The 22,338-nt window shown below is 43.8% G+C and overlaps 2 protein-coding genes and 1 long non-coding RNA gene across 10 annotated transcripts in view; 2 read left to right on the forward strand and 1 right to left on the reverse strand.

Annotated features, from left to right (window-relative positions):
* Positions 1 to 10,878, forward strand: part of AP1G1 (adaptor related protein complex 1 subunit gamma 1) — a 35,887-nt gene extending 25,009 nt beyond the window's left edge. For 3 of the 5 annotated variants that reach the window (XM_053987332.1, XM_053987331.1, XM_053987333.1), the window contains exons 12-23: positions 836 to 976; positions 1,267 to 1,321; positions 2,391 to 2,513; positions 2,828 to 2,917; positions 3,414 to 3,541; positions 4,100 to 4,204; positions 4,689 to 4,830; positions 5,398 to 5,524; positions 5,969 to 6,064; positions 6,296 to 6,456; positions 7,445 to 7,543; positions 9,625 to 10,878. In XM_053987332.1, the coding sequence (XP_053843307.1) occupies positions 836 to 976; positions 1,267 to 1,321; positions 2,391 to 2,513; positions 2,828 to 2,917; positions 3,414 to 3,541; positions 4,100 to 4,204; positions 4,689 to 4,830; positions 5,398 to 5,524; positions 5,969 to 6,064; positions 6,296 to 6,456; positions 7,445 to 7,543; positions 9,625 to 9,726 (1,369 nt within the window). In that variant the 3' untranslated portion in view covers positions 9,727 to 10,878. Of the gene's footprint in view, positions 1 to 835; positions 977 to 1,266; positions 1,322 to 2,390; positions 2,514 to 2,827; positions 2,918 to 3,413; positions 3,542 to 4,099; positions 4,205 to 4,688; positions 4,831 to 5,397; positions 5,525 to 5,968; positions 6,065 to 6,295; positions 6,457 to 7,444; positions 7,544 to 9,624 lie in introns of those variants that run through there. The other 2 variants (XM_053987334.1, XM_053987335.1) reach the window with 2 other exon arrangements.
* LOC128812751 (uncharacterized) lies at positions 5,853 to 14,342 on the reverse strand. Its single transcript, XR_008438829.1, has 2 exons — positions 14,130 to 14,342; positions 5,853 to 6,110 (listed from the first exon to the last, which is right to left on the reverse strand). It is a non-coding gene; the product is annotated as an uncharacterized LOC128812751 (long non-coding RNA).
* A 180-nt stretch (positions 14,343 to 14,522) lies between these two features.
* PHLPP2 (PH domain and leucine rich repeat protein phosphatase 2) overlaps positions 14,523 to 22,338 on the forward strand; it is a 35,303-nt gene continuing 27,487 nt past the window's right edge. For 3 of the 4 annotated variants that reach the window (XM_053987326.1, XM_053987328.1, XM_053987329.1), the window contains exons 1-2: positions 14,523 to 14,677; positions 14,884 to 15,128. In XM_053987326.1, coding sequence (XP_053843301.1) covers positions 14,546 to 14,677; positions 14,884 to 15,128 — 377 coding nt within the window. In that variant the 5' untranslated portion in view covers positions 14,523 to 14,545. Of the gene's footprint in view, positions 14,678 to 14,883; positions 15,129 to 22,338 lie in introns of those variants that run through there. The other variant, XM_053987327.1, reaches the window with a different exon arrangement.

Below are 22,338 nucleotides of genomic sequence, written 5' to 3' on the forward strand. Positions count from 1 at the left end.
ATATTAAAATTCACTCAGGGTTATTTAGCGAGCCTGTTTTAATGCATTTGAATACAGCTGTTGCAAAGTTATGCAGAAATCAATCACATCTGAAGTTATAGTCTTCATTCAAAAAAAAAAAAAAAAAAAAAGGCAGAAGAATGAGAGACCTGTGCTAAAATCAACTACAGAAGCTTCAAGTAGAAGGGCCTGGGAGTAGCCTCTGAGCTCTCAATGTGCACAAAAAGGAATAGCAAGGAGCTATTACTCTGACTAGTTGTGGTGTCAGCATGTCTGTGGTGAGGAGGAATGAACAATACCAGGGTAACTTTAGGTTCTAGAAATCTTATGTAGTTTATCCAACTGATACAGTAAAGCTTCTCAATTATTATTTTAAATCTCTACTGTGTTTGAATCTCTAGTATATGGAATTGGAAACAGGTCTGTTCTGGATCCCTGAAGGTGGAGAAAATATGTTGTGGCATGCTTTAATTGTTACAGTTGTGTGTCAGAAATGACCAGCATTCAATTACACTTGGACAGTCAGACTTTAATCCTGACGGACTGTGGCTGCTGAAAGATATTGCTAGCCTTAAGCTATCTTTAACATTTGGATAGATGCTTCTAGAGCACCCCGTAGCCCCACTCCCCCTTAATTTTTTTGGAGCCTGGATGTTTGTCTGCCTATGAACAAAAAAATACTGAACATTAAATGTGGAAGGCTGTTCTCACAGGATTAGTACGTATTGATCTCTTCTTAATTAAAAGCTAAATGCATTTTTGTAGCTGGATTTTGGGTTTTTTTACTTCCTTCACTAGGTGAAGTTACTTGATTGGTTTCTGTCTCTTGCCCTAGGCGTGCAATGGAACTGAGTTTCGCTCTTGTGAATGGGAACAATGTCCGTGGAATGATGAAGGAGTTACTGTATTTCCTAGATTCTTGTGAACCAGAGTTCAAGGCAGACTGTGCATCTGGAATATTTCTTGCAGCTGAAAAGTATGGAATTGTTTTACTTGCTAATAATTTTTGGTACATCCTCGGGATTGTGAACACCTTGTTGCTTCTCTCCCTGCTTGCTCCCAAGAGAGAATGTTGATTCGATTCTTCTCTGTTCGCTGATTTATGTGTTATTTGTCAGTTGTAGCCCTCCCTCAGTATTGGTGTCCTTCCTCATGAAGCAGTGGTCCAGGAAGTAACTGAAAGGGGGGGTTCTGATGATGCTGGGTTTCTTGCTTGTATTGAAGACTGGCAGTTATTGCTCTAACTTGTTTTCTTAATTTTGTCAGATATGCTCCTTCCAAGCGCTGGCACATAGACACAATTATGAGAGTCTTAACAACGGTACGTGAAATTGCCTCTCTTGTGTGTGGTTATATAAAATTTTCTTAATTCTGAAGGAAGTTACCATCAAGTTGAAGATGGTTCTAAAGACTGGCAGATTAACAAATGCTAAAATACATAGAGGAAGTGTACTTAGGACTCACATTTACTGAGTTTAGATATTTCTGACTGGCTGCGTTGGATCAGTGAGTGATTTTTTAGAAGAACTGTACTATTTCAGAAACACACAAGAGTAACAGTGTGTAACAGTGTTTCTACTGCAGTAATCACTCTAGCTTCTAAGGACAACTCTTGTATTGTCTGATTCCAATATACAGTTCTTTCAGAGGAGAGTGAATGCAGCTTGAAGTGACTTGCAAACAGAAGGGGAGTGAAGGAGTTTCTTAGAATTACTCCGAGTTTATCAAAACTTGTTAATGAAACTGTCAACAGCCTTCCAGTTCACCTTCTTTGGGTTTAATTATTACTCTTTATCTACTTGAATTTGTCTATAAATATCACAGCTGAGGTGGAACTGGAGCAGTGCTTTGGCAACCAAGGGAAGAGACCTTGGTAACTTGGGTAGGCAGTGTGTTCTGTCAGGCAAAGAAATGGGAAGAGATTTATCAGTATGAGTGGTCAAATTCGAGAAGTTCATCAAAAAGTCTGGCTGGGATGCTCTTTTGTCACCTTGAAACAGAGAGAAGTAGATTCGTCTAAAGTGAGAATTTCTGTTGGAAGATTGGCTGTGAGAATTGCTCTCAGATTACTTTCTCCAGTAAAGTAATTGCCTTTTCTTGTCCGATAGATAAACCACTCATAGGGTTGTATTCATTTCTGCACTCTATCCTCTTGCAGTTTCCGGGTATTTGTAGCATGGATTTCTCTTGAGTATAGTTTTATTTGTTGGTTAATGTGCTGTCCCATACTTCTGCCCCCCTGAGGTTGCTCAAAGTCAACCATAAAGGGCTCATGGATGAAAGGGTTGATTTTTATTTCCAGAGGCATCAGGTGGTTTTGTGAAGGGTATCACAGCTGCTGAGTGTTACTTAAGAAGGTCCACAGTAAAACCTAACAATTGTTCTTGCAGGCAGGAAGTTACGTTCGTGATGATGCTGTTCCCAATCTGATCCAGTTAATAACTAACAGTGTGGAGATGCATGCCTACACTGTGCAGAGACTCTACAAAGCCATCCTTGGAGATTACTCCCAGGTAAAACCAAATGCGGCTGGCTTCAGTGTCTTTGTTACACTGCAGTAATTATGCATGTTTACTAAGCCTCTCAGGGAAAGCCAACATCACCTTGTCTGGCTCCAAGGGAGAGACTGCTGAGCAGGCATGTCTTCTATAGGGAAGTTCATGTTCTTTTTAGTTCTCCAATTCTCTTACGAAATTCTTGATTGAATGAGATACTCCTCTTTCTTCTGCTGTGGAAGGCCAAGCTTGCTCCTGGAAATGCGGATGATTTAATTTATCACGCAGGCAGCCATTTATCTCTGAGCCTTCTCTTGTTTTTCTTCCAACAGCAACCCCTGGTACAAGTTGCCTCCTGGTGCATAGGAGAGTATGGAGATCTTCTGGTGTCCGGTCAGTGTGAAGAGGAGGAACCAATACAGGTATACCTTGGGAAAGAACTGCAACTGGACATTTGGCTGAGGATGGACCCACTTGATGCTGGCTAGGTGAAGGGAGTGCTTTCAGCAGTTGCCTAGCACAGATGTCCATGATGGTAATGGACCCTAGACAGGAATTTCCTTCCCCTGCTGCAGGCACGGACTGTGTAAATACTGGATGTGTGGAGTGTTGCCACAACTGGCAGAATGGTGTGGCTTCAGTGCCAGCTGATTTGGAAGAAATCTGCTAGGGTCTTAGTGTATTTCAGTGATAAACCCACTTTTCAATGTGTGAAATAGGAACTGTATTTTAAAACTCATACCATAAGATCTCCACTTGGATGCATGTCTCTCACACTCTGAACATAATGTTACGGGCTCAGAGTTGCATAGGAGTGTGACATGGCCATTAGGCAAGAGACAGGTTTTTACAGTATGATTTGGAAGGCTTGCTGTAAGCTCCTCTCTGTCTTAGCCTAACCTCACTGTACCTTTTCAGGTAACAGAGGATGAAGTTCTTGATATTTTAGAAAGCGTCCTGATATCTAATATGTCTGCATCTGTGACACGAGGCTATGCTCTCACTGCCATCATGAAGCTTTCCACAAGGTTCACCTGCACTGTCAAGTGAGTTCCCATTCGTGTTATACTGCACATGGCTTTGTTGCAAATATACTGACATCAGTTGTTTTCAGTAGGAGTGTTCCTTGAACAAATTCTGCTTTTGTGATTTACAAGAGTCATCACGTTACTTGTTGGCTTTTACAGTCCTCCTTTGCTCACAGGATGGAAGATGTCTGCTGTGGGTACTGTTTTCTCTAGGGATGCCCTCTGCTGTATGGGGACTTAATCCATGTTGCTGTTTCTTGAAAACTTCTTTGTTTCAGTGGACTGTTCTTTCTGATTCCTTTTTTGGATGATGGAGAGAAAAATAGCCTTGTTTCCTGTTGGACACTTCTCAGTGTGGGTAGTTGAGCTTTTTTATGCTATACCCTAAGGTGGTGTATTAATCACCTGCTGGTGCTTTTGTGAAGGGACAGTTCATATATGGATGTTAGATGGATACTGCTGTTTTACATGAGTTGTGGGACTCCTTTTGGAACAGAAACTCAGGATGACACATGCTAATCCCTTGCTTATTGCTGCTAATTCCATGGTGTGTTTGTTTTCCCTTGCTCCCAACAGTCGCATTAAGAAGGTAGTTTCCATCTATGGCAGCAGCATCGATGTGGAGCTACAGCAGAGAGCTGTGGAATATAATGCACTTTTCAAGAAATATGATCACATGAGGTAAGTGCTGATAGAGATTTGGTATTTGCAAAGGATCATTATCTGCTCTGATCTCCTGTGGATGACAGTGCTGTGAGAACTTTGATTTTTGTTAAGGTTACAGAGGAACTAGAATCCCTCCCCTTCTACAGGGTTAGCGAGTGTTTTAAGGACTTAATGTATCCTGTGTTCTTGTTCTGTGATCAGAGATTCTCTCTGCCAAAGCATTTGTCCTGCTTTGAGCCTGAGCTTGTCAGGTGCTGGGGGGAAGCAGGAGACAGGAGGGCTTGTTTGTCTTTTAGCTATCAGCTAGTGTATTTCCACTGGCACAGGATGCCAGGGATTGTTTCTGACCACGTCAAACTTCATGCAGTCTTGCAGTTCCCCTGTGTTGGAGTTCAAGGGAAAAGGCAGGTTCTCCCGTATATATGAGCTCTTGAATGTCTAAGTATTTGGATTGGGATCCAGGAAGATGGCACAGTGTAACTATGTCAGCTTCTTTCAGGCCAGCACTGCTTGAGAGAATGCCAGTAATGGAGAAAGTCACCACAAATGGCCCTGCTGAGATTGTACAGACCAATGGAGAGACAGAGACAGCAGTACTGGAAACCAAACCTCCACCCTCTGGATTGCAGCCTGCTAACCAGGTAACAGAAACTGACCCAGGATAAATTTCCACTGTCTGTCAGACCACGTTCCAGCCTGTGCCAACAGCAAGCTGAGACCATCTCCCTCGCTCTCTCTGCTTCTTTGCTGTTTCTGACTGCTGATGATTGTATCATTGCTCTGCTCTGATGGCTCTAATGTCCAGAACAGGTGTGTGGGACAGGTCATTGTAGGCTCAGGAGCAGGGTGGGATTGTATCAGTTGGTTATGGTGCTAATAATGCCAAGGTTGTGTGTTTGATCCCCTTATGGGCCATTCACTTTAGAGTTGGACTCAGTGATTCTTGTGGGTCCCTTCCAACTCAGAATATTTTGTGATTCTCCAAACTTAGTGTGCATGAACCCAGTCCTTCCCTATCTCTTGAGTCCCTCAGGCATGGAAACTAGATTTCTTGTGGGGCATGGGATCGCAGTGAAACTAAGAACCCCTCTAAATGGCCATCAGCTCTGGTGGTCTTCAGTTTGAGAACAAATAGAACACACTGCATTTGCAAGGAAAAGTAGCAGAACGTTGAATATATGTAAGTATTACATCCACTCTCTCATTAGGCAAATGATTTATTGGACTTGTTGGGGGGAAGTGATATAACACCTGTAATTCCCACTGCACCTACAAGGGAGCCAGCCTCTGCTGGTGGGGAGCTGCTTGACCTCCTGGGAGACCTCAACCTAACAGGTGAGCAGGCTGCATTTCTTAGAAGTCTACATTCTCATCCCTGGGATGGGATGAGGGTGGGCTACTTCTTCATTGTCTTTTAAGTCCTAGTTTTTACACTTACTCTTACCAAGATCCATATTAGCATACAGGTGGGAGGCAGGGAATGAAGTCACAGGTTGATTCTACATGATTAGCTGGTGAAACGAGCATTTTCACACATTCTGGGAATGCTGTGAGCCTTTGCAGAGAGGACTGTGGGATGTGAGGAATTAATTCCATTTGAATACTTGCTAGTGCAAGAAGAGCCAGTTCTTGAACGCAAAGAAGGGGAGAATGGCAACACAGGTGATTTATAGAGCTTTATGTAAAGAAATACAAAATGCAGCAGTCAGTCTTTGGCAAAGGAGTAATTACTCTTCATTTCCTGACAGCAAAGTATTAATCCTTCAACGTTTCTTGTAGGTTCTCCAGTATTTGCCCCTGCACCCCAGATAGCACAGCCTCCGTTCCTGCTCGATGGACTTACATCTCAGCCTCTCTTCAATGATATTGCTGCAGGTTAGGGACATTGTAAATCCTTTGCCTGAAGTGCCCCAACACCTAACTAGAAGAGGAAACACAAAATAGTTTAAAAAAAAAAAAAAGGCAATTTGAAAGTGTGCCATAGATACTGGAGCACAAGGGGGTGTGTTTAATTTTCAGAAGAGTCTGGGGTAAAGTAAGTGCATACTAGGATGTTGAGAATGATCTCCAGATTCTGTAGGTCTGCTGCTTTTTTGTTTCCTACAGGAATCCCCTCCATTACTGCATACAACAAGAATGGGCTGAAGATTGACTTCACCTTTGAGAGGTCGAACACCAACCCTAGTGTCACTGTAATCACGATACAGGCCTCCAACAGCACAGAGCTGGATATGACAGATTTTGTTTTCCAAGCTGCAGTACCAAAGGTAGAGCCACTTAGGGCAGCTACAGTGAGAAGCTGAAGGACCAGTTGCAAACACTTCCTAATTAGTGCTTTCATGTAGATAGAAACTTGCAAGGTAAACAAGGCTGAGAACTATTCCAGGTTTCTCTTAGTGTGCTGTTAGGTCATCTCTTTCCAGTCTGAAAGTACATGTTGTAAATGCAATAGAACACAGATTCCAATCAAATTGGACCACTTCTGCTTTGACAAAATCACGTTTTGAAATCACCACTTTCTCGAAAAATGGCTAAACCTCAGGCAAAAAAAAACATTTGGGTCAAAGCCAGTATTTTGGAAACACTAATCATACCCTTTATTCTTAATTTCTAAGAAATATACTGTGTTCTTTGGAGCTATGAATACATGAAAGAGTATTTTGAAGCTATTAGTTGCTTATAAAAATTTAAATGAGTCACAATATGGCAATTAATGGCATTCATCATTTAAGGAAGTGAATTGTTTCCCCTTGCACTCAGCTGCAGCACAAAATGTGAGTGACAGATATTGCCTAGTTTATAGCAGAGCAGACTATTGAAGCAGCATGTGACTGGAATGCTCTTCAAACTTGGGAAAGTATATTCACTTCTAGGAACTAGTATTCCTCTAACTTGGATTCAGGTAGGTTTTATACCTATCATAGGAAGGAATCAGGGAAAGAACAGTCTTCTTGAAGTTACAGGTCTGCTGACTGTTCCTCTGAGTGCAACACATGGAAGCAAGCATTGCTGCTGATCTTGGTACACTGCAGTAAGCCCTCACCTCCTATTTGTGTTACCTGGATCCTACTTGCATAGAAAGCAGGTGGGCCAGTGATTGTGTTGTTCTTAGGGAACAACAAGATAGGGAATTCAAGAACTGATTATTCAAGGCCAGAAACCAAGCTTTTAATTTTCCTTGCTTTCTTTCAGTGCAAAGAAGTCACTTCTTACTTGATCACGCATCATATTGTTTTCTTTTTGCCCTGTTTTCAGACATTCCAGCTGCAGCTTCTGTCTCCCAGCAGCAGTGTCATCCCTGCATTTAATTCTGGGACCATCACACAGGTCATTAAAGTCCTGAATCCACAGAAGGTGAGTGATTCCAAGAAGAATTGTTGATGATACTGTCTTGTAATCATTCATTTAATGCCTGTCAGGGGTTCATCTCTGATGAGAAGTAGGAAGTTATGGTAGTGAATGATACGTTTTTTTCATGGCAGTCACTTCGGTTAGAGTTAGGAAAAAGTGATGAAAAACACACAAGGTTCTGGACACAGGTTTGGTCTTCTGTTTGGTTATACTGCTAAAACAGTTTAATAGCTTTGCTACCTTGAAGTCATTCACATCTTGTATCGCAGTGGTTGTTAAGTTTTCAAATGGCCAGAGGAGTTTAACCTAGTGTTTCTGTGGGTTGTAACAGTGATGTTCAGAAGGCAAGCATCTTGACACATAAAGATATTCAGCATGTGTTCTTGCTATCTGCAGCAGTGTTATTGAAATATTTTTACACAAAAAAGCAGCTTGATCCATATTCTTAAAATTGTCTGTTAAGTGGTCTCATTTGTTTTTAATGTAATGAGTGTAGTTTTAAATAGTTGATGGAAAGAATCTTTAGATGTGATGTAATTCCATTTGTTTTACAGCCTTCAGAGACAGGCTTCAAGACTGGGACACAATGTACTTGAGGGGAGGGAGGGATGTGGCCCACGTTTCCTCCTTAAGAGGGTTTGCAAGTGTTCAGATGGTATCAGAAAGAAAAATAAAATTGAGATCATACTTCTTCCGTTGAAACAGCCTTATGATCCTAAATGACTCTAGGAATTTAAAACATCTGAAGCTTTTCATAGGTTAAAACTATGTACTGCTCTAGATGTAAAGTGTTTCTGCTAGATTGATGTGCAAGTGACAAAACAATTCACAAATTTCAGCTCAAGTTTCACTGAATGTCAGTCTTCTAGTGCATAGTTTTTGTGGTTTCCATGCATCTCCCTTTATTTCCATGTAGTCTGCTCACCTCTGCCTGTATTAAGCCACAAGACTAATTATTTGTGTCTTACATACATCTGATACCAGTTTCTCTGTGATGCTGTAGAGCACCTTTCAAAGATCACCTTGAAAGTTATTTTCTGAACTTTGGAGGATTTAGGTGTTTTCCTGTAATGTGCCAGAATGGGACCTGCAAGGTGAAACACACCTAGGGTTAGTGGCATGCTTTCTTGTAGGAATGCCACAACTCCTAGGAACACTTCAGAGCACAGAGGTACAAAATAAAGCCATCATGCTGTATTGAAACTAATGGCTAGCTTTCCAAAATGCCAAATAAACCAAAAAGTGACAGTGATGATGTTGATCTATTAGTCATAAAGCGTAACTTCTTTATCCTAAGCCTCGTTGATGCAGTCATTGTCTTCCTTTTTTTCCCTCTGCTATCCCTTTTGTGTATTTGCCTGTAGGTATGGAGAAAAGAGACAGAAATAGTAAACTTTTGGCTTTTTATTTTTGGATTTTTTAAGAGAGAGAATAGGGAGCCTGACTGGAGTATGCTGTACTCTAGCTGTTTTTAAGGGCCACCTAGTATCTGGGTGACAGCCAAATGATGGTGTAAAGAGACCTCTGAGCTATTACATCATTTAGTTACAGCAGAAGGGAATGTTCTTGGAGATCTGTTTCCAGTCTTTCATAGGCTATTTCCTTCACAGTGCTGCTGAGCTGTGCGGTACTTGAAGTTGCCAGACTGCTGCATTGAGTGGATGGCCCATCTCTCCCTGCAAGCCCAAGTGCAGTGCAGCACAGTACAGATCTGCCACCTGCTTTCTTCTGTTGTTAACTGGAATTTGAAGGCGGTTAATTTTGTATTTAAGGACTTCAGTGCTTGCAAGAGCAGGGCCAACGCAGTCATAAACATGGGTAGAAGCTGTGCTGTAACTTTTCTAAGAGCTTGTACCTGGGCGGAGAACTGCAGTGACCAATGAATGTCCCACCAGGTGGAGCGTTTATCTGCAGTGTCATAGCTCACCCTGCACATACTCCCAGCAAGCTCTTGCAGTCAGGAAAAGTCTGTGTTGAGTATTCGTGGGGTGGGGGAGGGGAACTGAATGAGGTGGGAGTCTCTGACCTTTAATGAAGATCTGAATTTGTTTTGTTTGTGTTTATTTCCCCCTTTTCTCTTGTAGCAACAACTACGTATGCGGATCAAGTTGACATATAATCACAAGGGCTCAGCAATGCAGGATCTAGCAGAAGTCAACAACTTCCCCCCTCAGTCTTGGCAATGAGGCTCTGGCACCATTCTTATTCTCATCCCACCCAATCAAAAGAACTCTGGGAAGAAGGTTGTGATCCTTGGCAATCCCCCAAACTGCACCATGGGCATGGGGAACAAAAGAGACCTGCTGATGAGGAGGAATTTTCCTGAAGTGATTGCTGACTTTGAAGCATATCTGTTAAGATTAATCTCCTCTCCTCTGCTGATGAGGCTGGTGGCTTGTGGAGGCTACTGTGCACTCCCTCACACATGCATTCACAGCCTGAAGCAACATTCCCTTCTCCCCTTCCCTACCCTCCTTCCCCCTCAAAAAGGAACACAGCCTGGTTGGAAGAGAAGTCTGGAATTTCTAGCAGGGAAACTTTCTTCTCTCTGCAGCAAGTGAGCAGTTGCTCCTTCTTTCTGCTGTCTTTTTTTTTTCCCTGGGGTGGGTAAGGTGTGTTGTCATTCATTTCTACCTGGATTCCTTCAGGCATTTTCATCTTGGACTCAGATGGGGTCTTGGGGAATGCCAGGCTGCCCTTCCTCTGTCTTCTTGTATCCCCTAGGTCTTAAGGGGCTGGAGGCTCCTTATGACCTACTCAGTGCATTATTGTATACACGCACTTCTTAGTTATGTGCTGCATACCAAGAGCAAGTGAGGCCTTTGGAGTTCATCTGCAAACCTGGAACACAGTGCAGGAGAAGAGGTGCGGGTAAGAGTTGGTAAAATTGCTTTGGTGCTGTACTTGGAAATGAAGCCCTTACATCTGATTTTTCTTTCCTTCCATCAGTAGGCACAGCCATGCAGATTCAGAGTCTTCTGTAGCTTCCCCAGAAAGTGAAGTGAGTTATGAGAGATGTAGAGATAAAAGGAGCAGCTGGTTTTCTACCACATACGGTTTCAGTGTCTTTCAACCTGTTAATTGTGGTTTATGGGTAGAAAAGACACATTCAATTTTGTAGATCAGTTTTTGGGCAAGGGCTTTTGCTCCTGCTGGGAGACTCATCAGAGACTATGCTGCGAAGTTGCTCTTCCTGGTTATTCCAGAACTTCTCCCCAATTTTATTTCCAGAGCCTGTTGTAGACCCCCTGGGTTCCATTTGAGTTACTTCTGACTGGGATATTTGTGTTGTATCTGTAATATTGGCACTGAAATAAAGACCATGCAGTTTAAAGAGACCTTTTCCCATTTTTTTTTTTACTTAGTTGATCCTTACTCCCCTTTCAGAATTAATGTGCCAGTTCATGTTCAGACTGAAAGTAACTAAGCTGTGTTTTGAACGGAAGCCAGTTGTTTGAGTATTTGGATCCAAAGATGCAAGGTCTGGTTGGTACCCCTCTGAGCTCACAGAAAGCTGTGTTCAAGGATGTCCCTGCAGGAACTCCTGGGAGGTGGTGCAGTTCTGGGCAGTCTCTAGGAGGTGATGTGTAAGACAGACAAAAGAACAGTGTGACAAACTTCAGATGTTCAGTGCTCTTTAGGATATATCTTAGGTCTTCATTTTTGAGTGTGCTGGTAAGCTGAAGGTTGGGCACTTCTGCTTCAGTTCTGTTCTAGGGCTTTCCAAGTCATTGAGTGCTCTGAGCGCAAGCTTAGACATAGCTTCTTGTGTCCACAGAAGAGCTAACACTGGGCTCCAGAACTTGCCAAAAATATTGCAAGAGTGATTCGCAGTGTACTTAGGGAAATCTGAAGACCTATTCTGCCCTTGAACTGAGAGCAGGAGGTCACTGAGGGTTGTTCAGTCCTGCCTAGTCTTAACTGCATTAAGCAATATACTGTAGGACTGACATAAATTTAAGTGCTGGTCCATGTGTAGTGGAGTAAATTTATCTTCTCTTGAAGGGTATTTTTGCTACCTTACTGATTGAACTGGTTTGGGCCTTTGGCTCTTAGCAAAGGGCTTTTTTCTTCTGAAACTGGCATCCGTGTAGGGTTATAAAATCTAGAGGAACAATGTATGATTTCCTTAAAATTAACTTTGGGTTGTGGTAGGGTCATGCCTTGGCTATCAGTGGAGAGATATATCCTGTGCTTAGTTGGAAGCATCATGAAACAGGCAGTTTTGCAGGAAATGGCTGAATCAGGGTCCATTTCTGGTGCTGAGCATTTAGCTTAATCGTTTTCACTGCAGTTGTGGTTATTCATTGCCCCACTAGCTCAAACTCAATGTTGAAGACTGAGCATGTTAAATCCATACCCCAGTGAGCTCTGAGAGTGTCCCAGATAAAAAGCTAATGGGAAGTCTTTGCCTTGGTTCCTGAACTCCTCATAAGCTCTACCATTCTCTTCACAGAGTTGTACATGATCACTCGTACTGAAAGCCAGCATGCCTCGCTCTCCCTTTGGTTTTGCTGGGAAAGAGCACTGGTACAGGAAATTAGATGGGAAGGAAGAAGAAAATGGTCTCTCACCTGGTCAGTTTGTTGCAGCAGAGTTGGGAACAGTGTATGTTGTCCCTCTTGTCATGCTTGTTTTCTGTCCCCTAGAGCAGCTGTCCGTCTCTGGTAAGCTTGCGGGGTGAATTCTTTCTGTGTTCTTGGCTCCTTCAGCCACCCTTGCACTGTGTCTGTGGGGAAATGGACATTTCATCCTGTATTTGAGTCGAGCTGGAGGAGGTGATGCGTGTACACAAAATACGTTTTGCAGGAAGCCATCCCTTCTATGAAGTTCTCCTTTGTAGCAGCCAAACATTCCAGTTGTCCTTGGAGCTCTCCCCTCCTCACTAAGGGATGGATGCTGACATTACACATGAAGGAAGGCCAGGCTTCACACTTCCCCTCTCTGCAATACCACATAATGCTGCTTGCTCCTTGACCCCCATGTGCTATTCGAGCCCTGTGCTGCTGTGGTTTTCCTCTGGAGAGTACTCGCACATCTGAGGCACTCCAAGCATACACTGAGTCCTCTTCCTGCCGGTTGAATGCAACAGTTCTTACAGGTCTGGTCAACGTTTTCCTTGCTTCAGTGTAAGGGGGATATAAAGGCAGCAAGATGCGGACCTCATGGCTAATCTTACTAGTATCTGCACAGGAGGCTTTGGAACTGGGAGACACCGGATGTCTGTTTTTCCAAGTGAATGTATTTTGAGTCAAAAAAAACCACAGAAACAATAGTGGCCATAATGGGCCTGAAGGAGGGGGGAGACATGGAAAGGTCCTTAAAGTCGACTTTGTCCAGGTCTTGATGGCACAAAATACGGCCTTGAACAACTTAATGAAGCAATAGCAGTGAGGGGACTGTCTTTACAGGACCTTGGATCTATAACTCAGAAGATACTGAAGCAGCTGGGAAAGGTACCAGTGCCTTGCCTAAGGCTGGTACTAGCTATGAGCCACAGCAGCAGTCACACTGGTGCACTTTTATGTGTTCATTTTCTACTTGGAGGCTGTGAGGGAAGGAGCTGCTGGACTGCTTCCCTTTTAACTTTCACTCTGCTCCTGTATATTCCTTTTTCTTTCGTGATGTTGTAATTTAAATTTTACACAGAGCCCCATCCCACCTCTTTGACAGTATAAAGAAAAAAAAGGCAAACAAAAAACTACTAAAATACAAACCCACCAAATTTAAAGTGGAAAACATGCCATTTGTGGCAGGGCACCTGTTGGCACTCGAAATTCTGGAGACCTATTTTTGAGATGTGAAAAATTTAATTAAATGCTGAGTCATAGGTGAGTGAGGAGCTTAACAGATGTAAACATGGGATGCATTAGACTTCTGCTGTGTGTATTGTCTTTTGGTTGAAACAAATTATGAAGTGACTAATAAAATGAGTCAATATTCAATCATTTAAAATTGCCTTGTTGCTTTCTACCAACACAGTGGGATAGAATGATTTGATTCTTAATGTTTGGCCATGGCAACGTCAGATGATATAAAATAACACGGCCATGTTATGCAAAAAACTTTACAGGAAATTTTGGAGACCAAGATGAGTGTCAAAACAATGAGTTGCAAAACACTTGAGCAGGTCCTGTGGAATACCATCCTCAGGGAGAGTGTGTTACTTAAGAGCATCAATGCTTTGTCCAAGTGCTAGAAAGGCGTGGTGGGATCTGAACACAAGGAATGTGTTCGGAGCCTGCTCTGGGAGCTCGTTAAAAGACTCCTTTCATATTCCATGTGACTTTTGGACAAGGATTGTCACCATATCTCTGTCCCCACATGTGCCTGCTTTGTGTTTTCTAGTCACGGTCACATTTCACTAGATGACCTTTCATGTCTTTTCGAACGTGTAATTTCACTCTGGGGAAGGTGGGAGGCTTTTTTTTAATGTTCTTGATTCTGTTGAGGCAGAAGCAGTGGCTGCCCTAAAACATACTCAAATTCTTGCAGACTGTGTCATGATGATGTCATTGGTGATGATGACGTCACTAGTAGTTAATGACATTATTAGTAGCAGCCACTAGTTAAGACTGGCAGAGCTTACGTGATGGACCTGCAGGGCAGCAGGAGCGTGGTGCTGTTCGGCTGTTGAGCAGCGCACCTCCAGCTGCGAGGCGCCGATGGTCACACACGTGCAGCTACGTGGAGGGCGAGCGGTGACAGGTGCGTTAGCAGCGTTCGCGTGAGCTTTGCCTTTTCCCCCCCCGGCTGGCGAGGGGCTCGCACTCGGCACCTCTCGCTGGTGGAAGACGCGGACACGGGCGCGGAGCTCGCGGCGCCCGGCCTGCAGCGACTCCGGCGGGGCAGCGCGGCCCGCCGCTCCCGCCGCCGCTCCCGCCGCCGCTCCCGCCGCCGCTCCCGCCGCCGCTCCCGCCGCCGCCCGGGGCGGGGCCTGCGCCGGACGGGCCGCGCGCTTCCGGGGCGGGGCCGCGGAGGCCCGGGGCGTCGGTCTGGCCGGTGATGGGGGAGGCCGGGCCGGGTGCCGGGCCGGGGCCCAGGGAGCCGCAGGAGCCCGAGGAGGACGAGGCGGCGGCGCCGGGCGGCACACGAGGGTGCCGGGCCGGATCCCGCGGCGGTATCCGGGTGCTGAAGGTGAGGAGGGGACCGAAGGCCTCCGCCGCTCCGGGCGACTCGGTGGGGTGCGGGGGGGGAGTCGGCTGCGGGACGCCGGGGACACTTGCCCGCTGCGACCTTGGTCTTTCCTATGCCTGTGGCTGCTGCTTGTGCGGAGCGGGCCGGGTCGGAGGGCGGCCGCGGCCGCAGGCGGTGCTGACGCTCGGGTCTGGGCTGCCTTGCAGAGGAACGCGAAGCGCACCGGGAGCAGGAGCTGCCAGAGCAGCAGTCGGGTTGGTTCCCGTGAGAGGACCTGGCTGAAAGGGGACGTCGGACGAGGCTGCGTGTATGTTTATGGAAGAGACTCAGCAGCTGCGGCTCCATCGGACTTGCACCTGGTCCTCTGCACAGTGGACACCCAAGCCTCGGAGATCTGTGACGGAGAAGGGAGGAAAAACCTCTTTTTGCAGCTTCATGGAGACCTGGTCAGGTGAGGGCCAAGAAAGTATAAACCTGACTGCGAAATGTTTTCTATAGGTTTGCGAGGCTCTGTTCACCGTGTCCCTATGCCTGTTGGCAGGGTGGGTAGGGACCAGGTAGAGGTAGTAGCTAGCAGTCAGGTACAGCCTTGAGTCATGCACTTCGTAAAAATTAGATAGTGGTGAAATAGAGGTTGCACACCTTGTAGTTACGTGTTTTAACAGGGAGGGTTTGACTATTGCTCCAGCCAGAAATATGTCCTCATTTTCTGAGTAGAGGCACCTGTTCATATATTTCTTTATTATGTTCTGTGTTATGGGGATTTTAGCATCTGGACAACCTGATCTATTTAAGAGGCTGTAAACAGTTACTTTGAGTCTGCAAAAGAAGTAAGATGCTTTCTCAATTATGTCATTTCATATTTACATGTGAGTAATTTTTTTTGCTGAGAAGAGTTGTCAGCTGAATAATTAAAGGCAGACAGAAATTGTAGCAAGGGTTATATAAAGAAGGCTTAAGCATCAGATGCTATGTTTTTTGCCAGAAGTCAATTTAGGCTGAAAATAGATGGCTCAGGGTTTAATGTGTGTGAATTTTATGCTGTGAGTGTGTTATGGACTGGTCTAGGTTTAGAAGCTCCCATTCAGTTTGGTAGGATTTAAACTTTCCACTGATTCTTCTGGACTTAAGATTCAGTTATAAAATTGCCACTCCTGTTCTCAGGGACAAGTAAGTGCTGCGGTCTCCTTACTTAAGCAGTGGATACAGTGCATTTTGAGCAGAGCTAGTAGCTGGATTTTTGATAATGAAGTTAAGGTTACAGGTCGCATGTGTCCAAATCTCAAAACTGTGATGTATATTTGCTCTTTAATGGGGTGGGAACACTAGTGGTGGGAGATGCAGAGAGAACAGGACATGTTTAAAACTGACTGTTGGAAAAGGTTATTTAGAACCATTTGCCTTACCCTGGTCAGGGTTACAGGAATTAGGGATGGATTAGTTAGAAACGCTGTATGAGAACAGATGGACACTTGAACACTGCCACTGAGGCAGCTGAAAACCTCTGTTTGTTGCATGAAAAATTTGTAAGGAAGTTGGCATGTTTTGGACCCTAATAGCGAGCAGATTTTCCAGCATTTTTAAGGAAGAGCCGAGCCATTTGTAAAGATCAAGAAAAAGCTTAGGTAAAGTTTCTAGATGTGTTCAGAGAAAGACATTTTTGACTTTATTTAGCTTTTGAAGTGGCTTTTACATTTGAATTCTTTTCAACCTCTCTTTTCTCACACTAGCTTGCTGTACCTGTCTTTGATTTGTGGCAGATTTTGCACTGATTTAGCAAATTGGATCTGCTGCCAGCCTTTTGGAAGCAAGTACTGAGCTGTAAATTATTACTTCCCACTCCTTTTGCTTCTTGATATGTCTAGGACTTGGCCAAGATTTGTCATAAGTTTTGTGAAGAGTTCTTGGTTATGATGTGCCTGTTCCTTGTAATTTTCAGAGTGTGTTTGTCACAGAAGAGATCCTTGAAATACTTCCCACTGGAGTTGTTCTTGGTAGGGAAGTGGGAGTTACCAGTATTGCTTCAGTAACACCTGTGTTAGTAGCAGGAAGCAGGCCTGAGTGGTATCTACTTGCATGTCCATGGAAAGATGACAGACTGCCCTGTTGAGATAATTCCTTCCTCAAACAAACATTACCAATTACTTTAATAAGATGTTCACTATACAAATTACTTTGTTAAATATCTGATCACATCTTACCATAACTATGTGCCTCACCCAGACAGCTTTTGAATTCTTTGCCCTTTTAATATCAGCAGGTGACTTTCTTTCCAGAGCATGGCAGACATTGGTTTGGCACCTGACTTGGAAGACTGAAAGCTGTATGGAAGAATAGCAGAAGCTGTTTTATGTATTCAGTCTAAATATTCAACAATGTCCTTGTGATCATTCTGTTTCCTTTTCAATTCAGTTTCTGAATTCAAGTCAGTTTCTGTAAGAACTTTTTCTTCTCCACAATGTACCTCAAGGATCTTTAGTTTTCTCCTAGCCAGAATCTTGCTTTATGCTTGTATCCCTTCATATCCAGAAATTATATCTTCCTGCAGAGGGAAGGGTTAGACAAGAATTGCACAGATACCTTCTTTGCTCTGGATACTGCACACAACAAAAATTTAAGCTTCCAAGATTTGAAAACTTGACCTTTACTTATGGAGAGCTACAGTTGCAACAGGAATGAAATTGAAACTGAAACTGTTGCTTCTTCTTTTTGTCTTTTCTTTCTCCTTAAGCTTTTGCACCCCTGCTCCAGAGAGCTTCTGTGAGCAGAGGAAGTATTCAGTCCCTGATGTGTGATACTGCTGAGGATGTGATGGGCTGTTTGTGCCAGATCACAGCTGCTGTGACAGCTGCGTGTTCTCGCATGTGCCAGTGTTCAGAGCTCATCGTGCTTGGGTACAGGATGAGTTTGTGCAGTTCTAATGAGAGCTGATGCCAGTTTGGGTTTCACACCACTTTGCTTTCTCTTGAAAGTGTATTTTGCTACTGCACTTTAACTGTTACTTCTGGAATCTGTCGGACTTGACCAAGTTAGTGAAGAAATTCCATATGGAAACTGCCGTTCCATGTACAGGTTTTGATTTTCCTTTTGCTGGCCTATCCAGGGTTCTTAGTGAATCACATGGCTCTTGATGAGAACTTGGACCAGTAATCCATTCCTCCAGGTCTCCAGAATGTCTCCAAGAGCACTCAGGGAACTGTTCCCTTTCTCAGTATGAGCATGGTCCATAGGCAATAGGCTGGTTTGCTCCTGACTTTATTTACAGACCCTTTGAGTGTTGTTAGTCACATACGTGGCTCTGCCCTGGTGTTCCTCGGTCCAGGTCCAGCACACAGTAAAGTGCCAGAAGGCAGTCAGACACCCTTTCCACCGTGTCTTCATGACTGAAACACCTAATCCTGAGCTCTGCTTCCTCTGCAGAGTGGCCAGACATTGCCTCCTGTGACTTTTTGGTTGTAGATCTTTCTGTAAACTCAAAACTCTCTTGCCAGATAGTGAGGTTTGAACAACTTGTGATGTTTTACAGACAGCTTCCAGAAATCAGAAGACTTTCTGGGAAGGCTTTTGTCCTGCAGCCACTGACCAGCAAACCTAGCTGGTGCAATAGAATAGGCTAGTCACGTGATTGGTTTTCCGATAGGAATGGTTCTATGGCACTAGAGGTACATTTGTAGAGGATTGGGCTTGAACAGATATTGCCACCAATATTCCTTTTGTACATGGCTATCATAGAAATGAAACAAAACCAAAGGTATTGTGTTTGATGACTTCAAAGAGCAAATCAGTTTGATTTATGTGGACAAGAAAGAAGATGAAGAATTTTTCAAATTAGCATTTTGAAACCCTGCAGTATTATTTCTTGATGAAGTATAAGATGAAAAGAAAAAAAGCAGATCTCATCTCCAGAAGGGTAAGTATGGTACGATAGAGTATTCAGCTTTTTCAGGAGGATAAGCCACAGCACTGTACCCCAGAGAGCATTGAGCAGCCTGTACAACTGTGGCTTACTTGTTTTCATACAACACAAATTATCCCTCTACTTCGTTACTGTTCTTCCTGAATTCTGATGTGCAGGTAGGTAGTTCAGTGTGGACACAAAAAAGCCTCAATCCATTCAGCAACCAAATAGTAAAGTTTGAGTGTTTGTTTTTTTCCTTGGGAAGTCTAGGTGTAGACTACTTGATATGTTATTTTTATGAGTGGCACCCAAGCATTTAACATTCCTGAGCCATGGGTCACATGCTGGAAAAGCTGTTTCCTAGCAAGCATAAGGCTTTAGTAGCAGAAGAATAGGAGTCGAGGGGTAATCAAGGGAAAGCTGGGCAACATAGTTGGAGATCCAGTCAAATCTCTCATATTCTTGGATTCTATGCTGAAGGGTACACAGTATGTCAGGTGTACTGTATTGGAAGTCAGCATTGTTCAGTGCAATCTGTTATTTATTCATTCCAGTTTCTAATAGCTTGCCTGTTATAGGAGACAGATACACAGGTTTGTCACTTCCAAGATTACCTCATAAAGCTCTTTTAAAAGTGTGGTGTTGTGTTCAATGGTATATGTTCCTATAGCAAAAAAATATTAATTGATAAGATAAACATCAGCTACATATTTGTAGATGTACTTAGCTCTGAGCTTGTAAATCTTGGCAGACAGTCATAAAAAGAGCTGAGATCCTTAATTTGAACTTAAGAAATCTCTGCAAAGAAAGAAGAATTGATGGCATTTCGCTCTTTTGAACCAATCTCTTGTCCCGTATTCATCATACAAAACAGACAAAGAAACAGCATTTAATAAGTCAGCTTTTCATGCTTATTGTGCAGGAATTCCATCTTAGCTGATATCAGCTTATTAGTGAATAGGAGCTCTAACAGACAATTTCTGAAGAGAGAGGAAAGGGGTTATCTGATATACAGCCTTCTGGCTAGTAAGTAGATGCATTTCTGTGTAAAAAAAAAGTGTGGAGCAGACTTGCCCTAAACAGGCTTGGTGAGCATTGAGCAGTAAGAACTAGTTTTCTGGGTCAGCTGCATATCAACTACATTGCCTGTTCAGGCTATAAACTTTGTTTGAGAGTAATCCTTCTTCTGATCCAGAGGTCCTGTATGTGAAGGCAGAGTTGCAATGTATCTGCTTGAAATACCTGAGTCATTTTACTTCTTGAGATGTGTCTTGGTGATTCCAGAGGAAACCTGGATGACTAGGTGCTTGTGAATGGTGCATGTTTTATGAAATCAGTCCTGCCTTAATTATTTGATGATATTTATAAAGCTGTCAGTAATAGTGGAAATACTCTGATATAATAATTTAAAACAATCGGAAATGTTCTTATTCTTAAGAAGAGATGAGAAGAAGCGGAAAGGTTTGGTACATACAGCAATGAAATGTTTCCCATTAAGACACACAGTATAAATAACGTATGCAAGTCAACAATGTTTAGTGGAAAACAGGTCCTACCTAGCAAATTTGATCTTGATACTTCGAAATTTCAAGCTTGGTTGCCAAAGGTGGGATGGTTGGAGTAGATGACCTTTAAAGGCCCTTCCTAACCAAAACGCCTGTGGTTCTGATTTCATGGGGAGAAAAGCAATGCACAAACCAGTAAAACTCACTGGTTTGATGGTTTGACACTGGCGCAATGCCAGGGCCCCCATGAAAATACACCTTCCCAAATAAATGCTGTGAGATGTTATCAATAACAGAGCAGAGCAGGCCCAAGCTTAATAACAACAACAAAAAAAACAACTTTATTAAACTACTACTCCTACAGAAGACACACACACTAAATCCAGGATGAAGACCCTCCAAAACACCCCTCCTCCTCCCAATTTCCAAAACAACCACCATGAAACATCACCCGGGATTCCTGATCAAGCTGCCACCCTTCAGATAATCAATACTCAGTCTATCAAGGGAGAGAGGAGTCTCTCTTGTGCCATAGACCCCCCCAGGAAACACAGTTGCCACCTCCCGTGTTTCCATGTCACACATGGCAACCGCCCGGAGAAAATCTGCCAGTGTGACACTCTCCTTTCCATGTCACAGTGCTCTCACCACCGTGCATGGACAGACTGCCTGTAGGGCTCCCTTAAGGATGCTTTGCTATGGACCAAAAGAGACAACAGTTCAGCTTCTCATCTTGGGACTACAGTCCCCCCCATTTTCCCCTGGGGCCAAGGGTCCAGGAACAGAGATCATCTTCTTCCTGAAGACAGAGGGCATCACCATTCTTTCATCAGCTTTCTTCTGTTCTTGCCATTCCTGTGCTGTTCGAAGCTGAAGCAGGTCTCCTTGGGTCACCGCTACATCCCCCTAAAATGCAGTCTCTGTTGCAGGAGAATTTGGTTCAGTCTATGGCTAACAAAAAAAGTCCATCATCTCCTCCCACCTAAAAATTTCTTCTTCTAACATCTCATGTCCCGGACTGTCTCTCTTCCACTACAAATCGAGGAGGAGTAATATTTTACAAAGCCCTCATTTCCCAGGAAAGGGTTAGAAGTTCAGACTTCCTGGACGGCTGAAATCTCTGCCCAGTACTCTCGACTGCCACGCTGGGCATCATCCCCCCCCCTTTCTCCTTCTCCTCTGCTGGCAAATCTCCAGGTGCCGCCAGGCTCTCTGTCTCTTTCCCTCTTGGTGGGGGGACAAAGGCATCTCCGCTTCTCTCCACCCTTCTGTCCAGGAGCTGGCTCGGTTCCAGACCCTCAGCCCCTCGGCCTACCTGGACAAGGCCGCGTGGCTTCCCCTCCCCGACCCAGCCCATGGCTGGCGGGGGAGAGTCTGCACTGCACTCTCTGACAACTGGAACTAAAGACACAGTTCCCCTGGGAGTTCTTGCTTTTAACCCCCTGTGTTTCTCAGAGGCGTGTCCATACTTTCAGTGGTCACTCCAGGTGCCAATATCCAAACCTGACCACTGATTGGTTTGACCCAACTTCCTGAAAAAAAAATTCACTTCCATGTCAAACCACAACAACTGGCTAGTATCTTACAAACTGGAAGCTGTTATTCAGCGTAAGCATCTTGTTTTGGGTGAGGAGCTGTTTGAAGGAGGAAATGTAAACTTCCCTTGTTCAGTTTGCTCTGTTAATAACCTGTGGCTAAAAAGTAACAGCTCAGGAGGGCATGGGTGGAGGGAGTGATGGGTACTGAGAAGTCAGTGCAGCAGATTGCTCTAGATGGTTTAGCATGCAGTATTCCCTGGAAAACACTGCTTTTCAGTATCACTGGGTAGATTCATGTAAAAGACAAGCGTACTAAATACTGCAAAGGAGAGGAAGGAGACAAGAAGTTGTCAAAAGATGCAGTTCAGGAGGACTTGTGCATTGGAGGGATATGAGTCTAGAGCAGGTTTAATCCAAGAACAGAAAAGTGTTTTTGTTGAACCAATGTGTATGTGTGGTTTTGTGAAGTCAGTGCATGGATACAGGGAACAATCATTTTAGTGCTTACAGGGTAGGGATAAACTAAAAAAAAAATTGGTAGTAAAAATGCTTTTGAATCAAAGTAGACCCACTCTACTACAAGAATAGTTTTAAAAGGACCTTGCACCTTATATTGAAGAGGAAGTTGGAAATGTTTAGTGACATGGTTTATAAACTCCTGTTTAAAGACGAGGTGACCATTGAGATCCAGTGACTGTAATCTGAAGCTAGGCACTTTTA

The sequence above is a fragment of the Vidua macroura genome, chromosome 11 (assembly GCF_024509145.1).
Source record: "Vidua macroura isolate BioBank_ID:100142 chromosome 11, ASM2450914v1, whole genome shotgun sequence".
Taxonomy (NCBI): domain Eukaryota; kingdom Metazoa; phylum Chordata; class Aves; order Passeriformes; family Viduidae; genus Vidua; species Vidua macroura.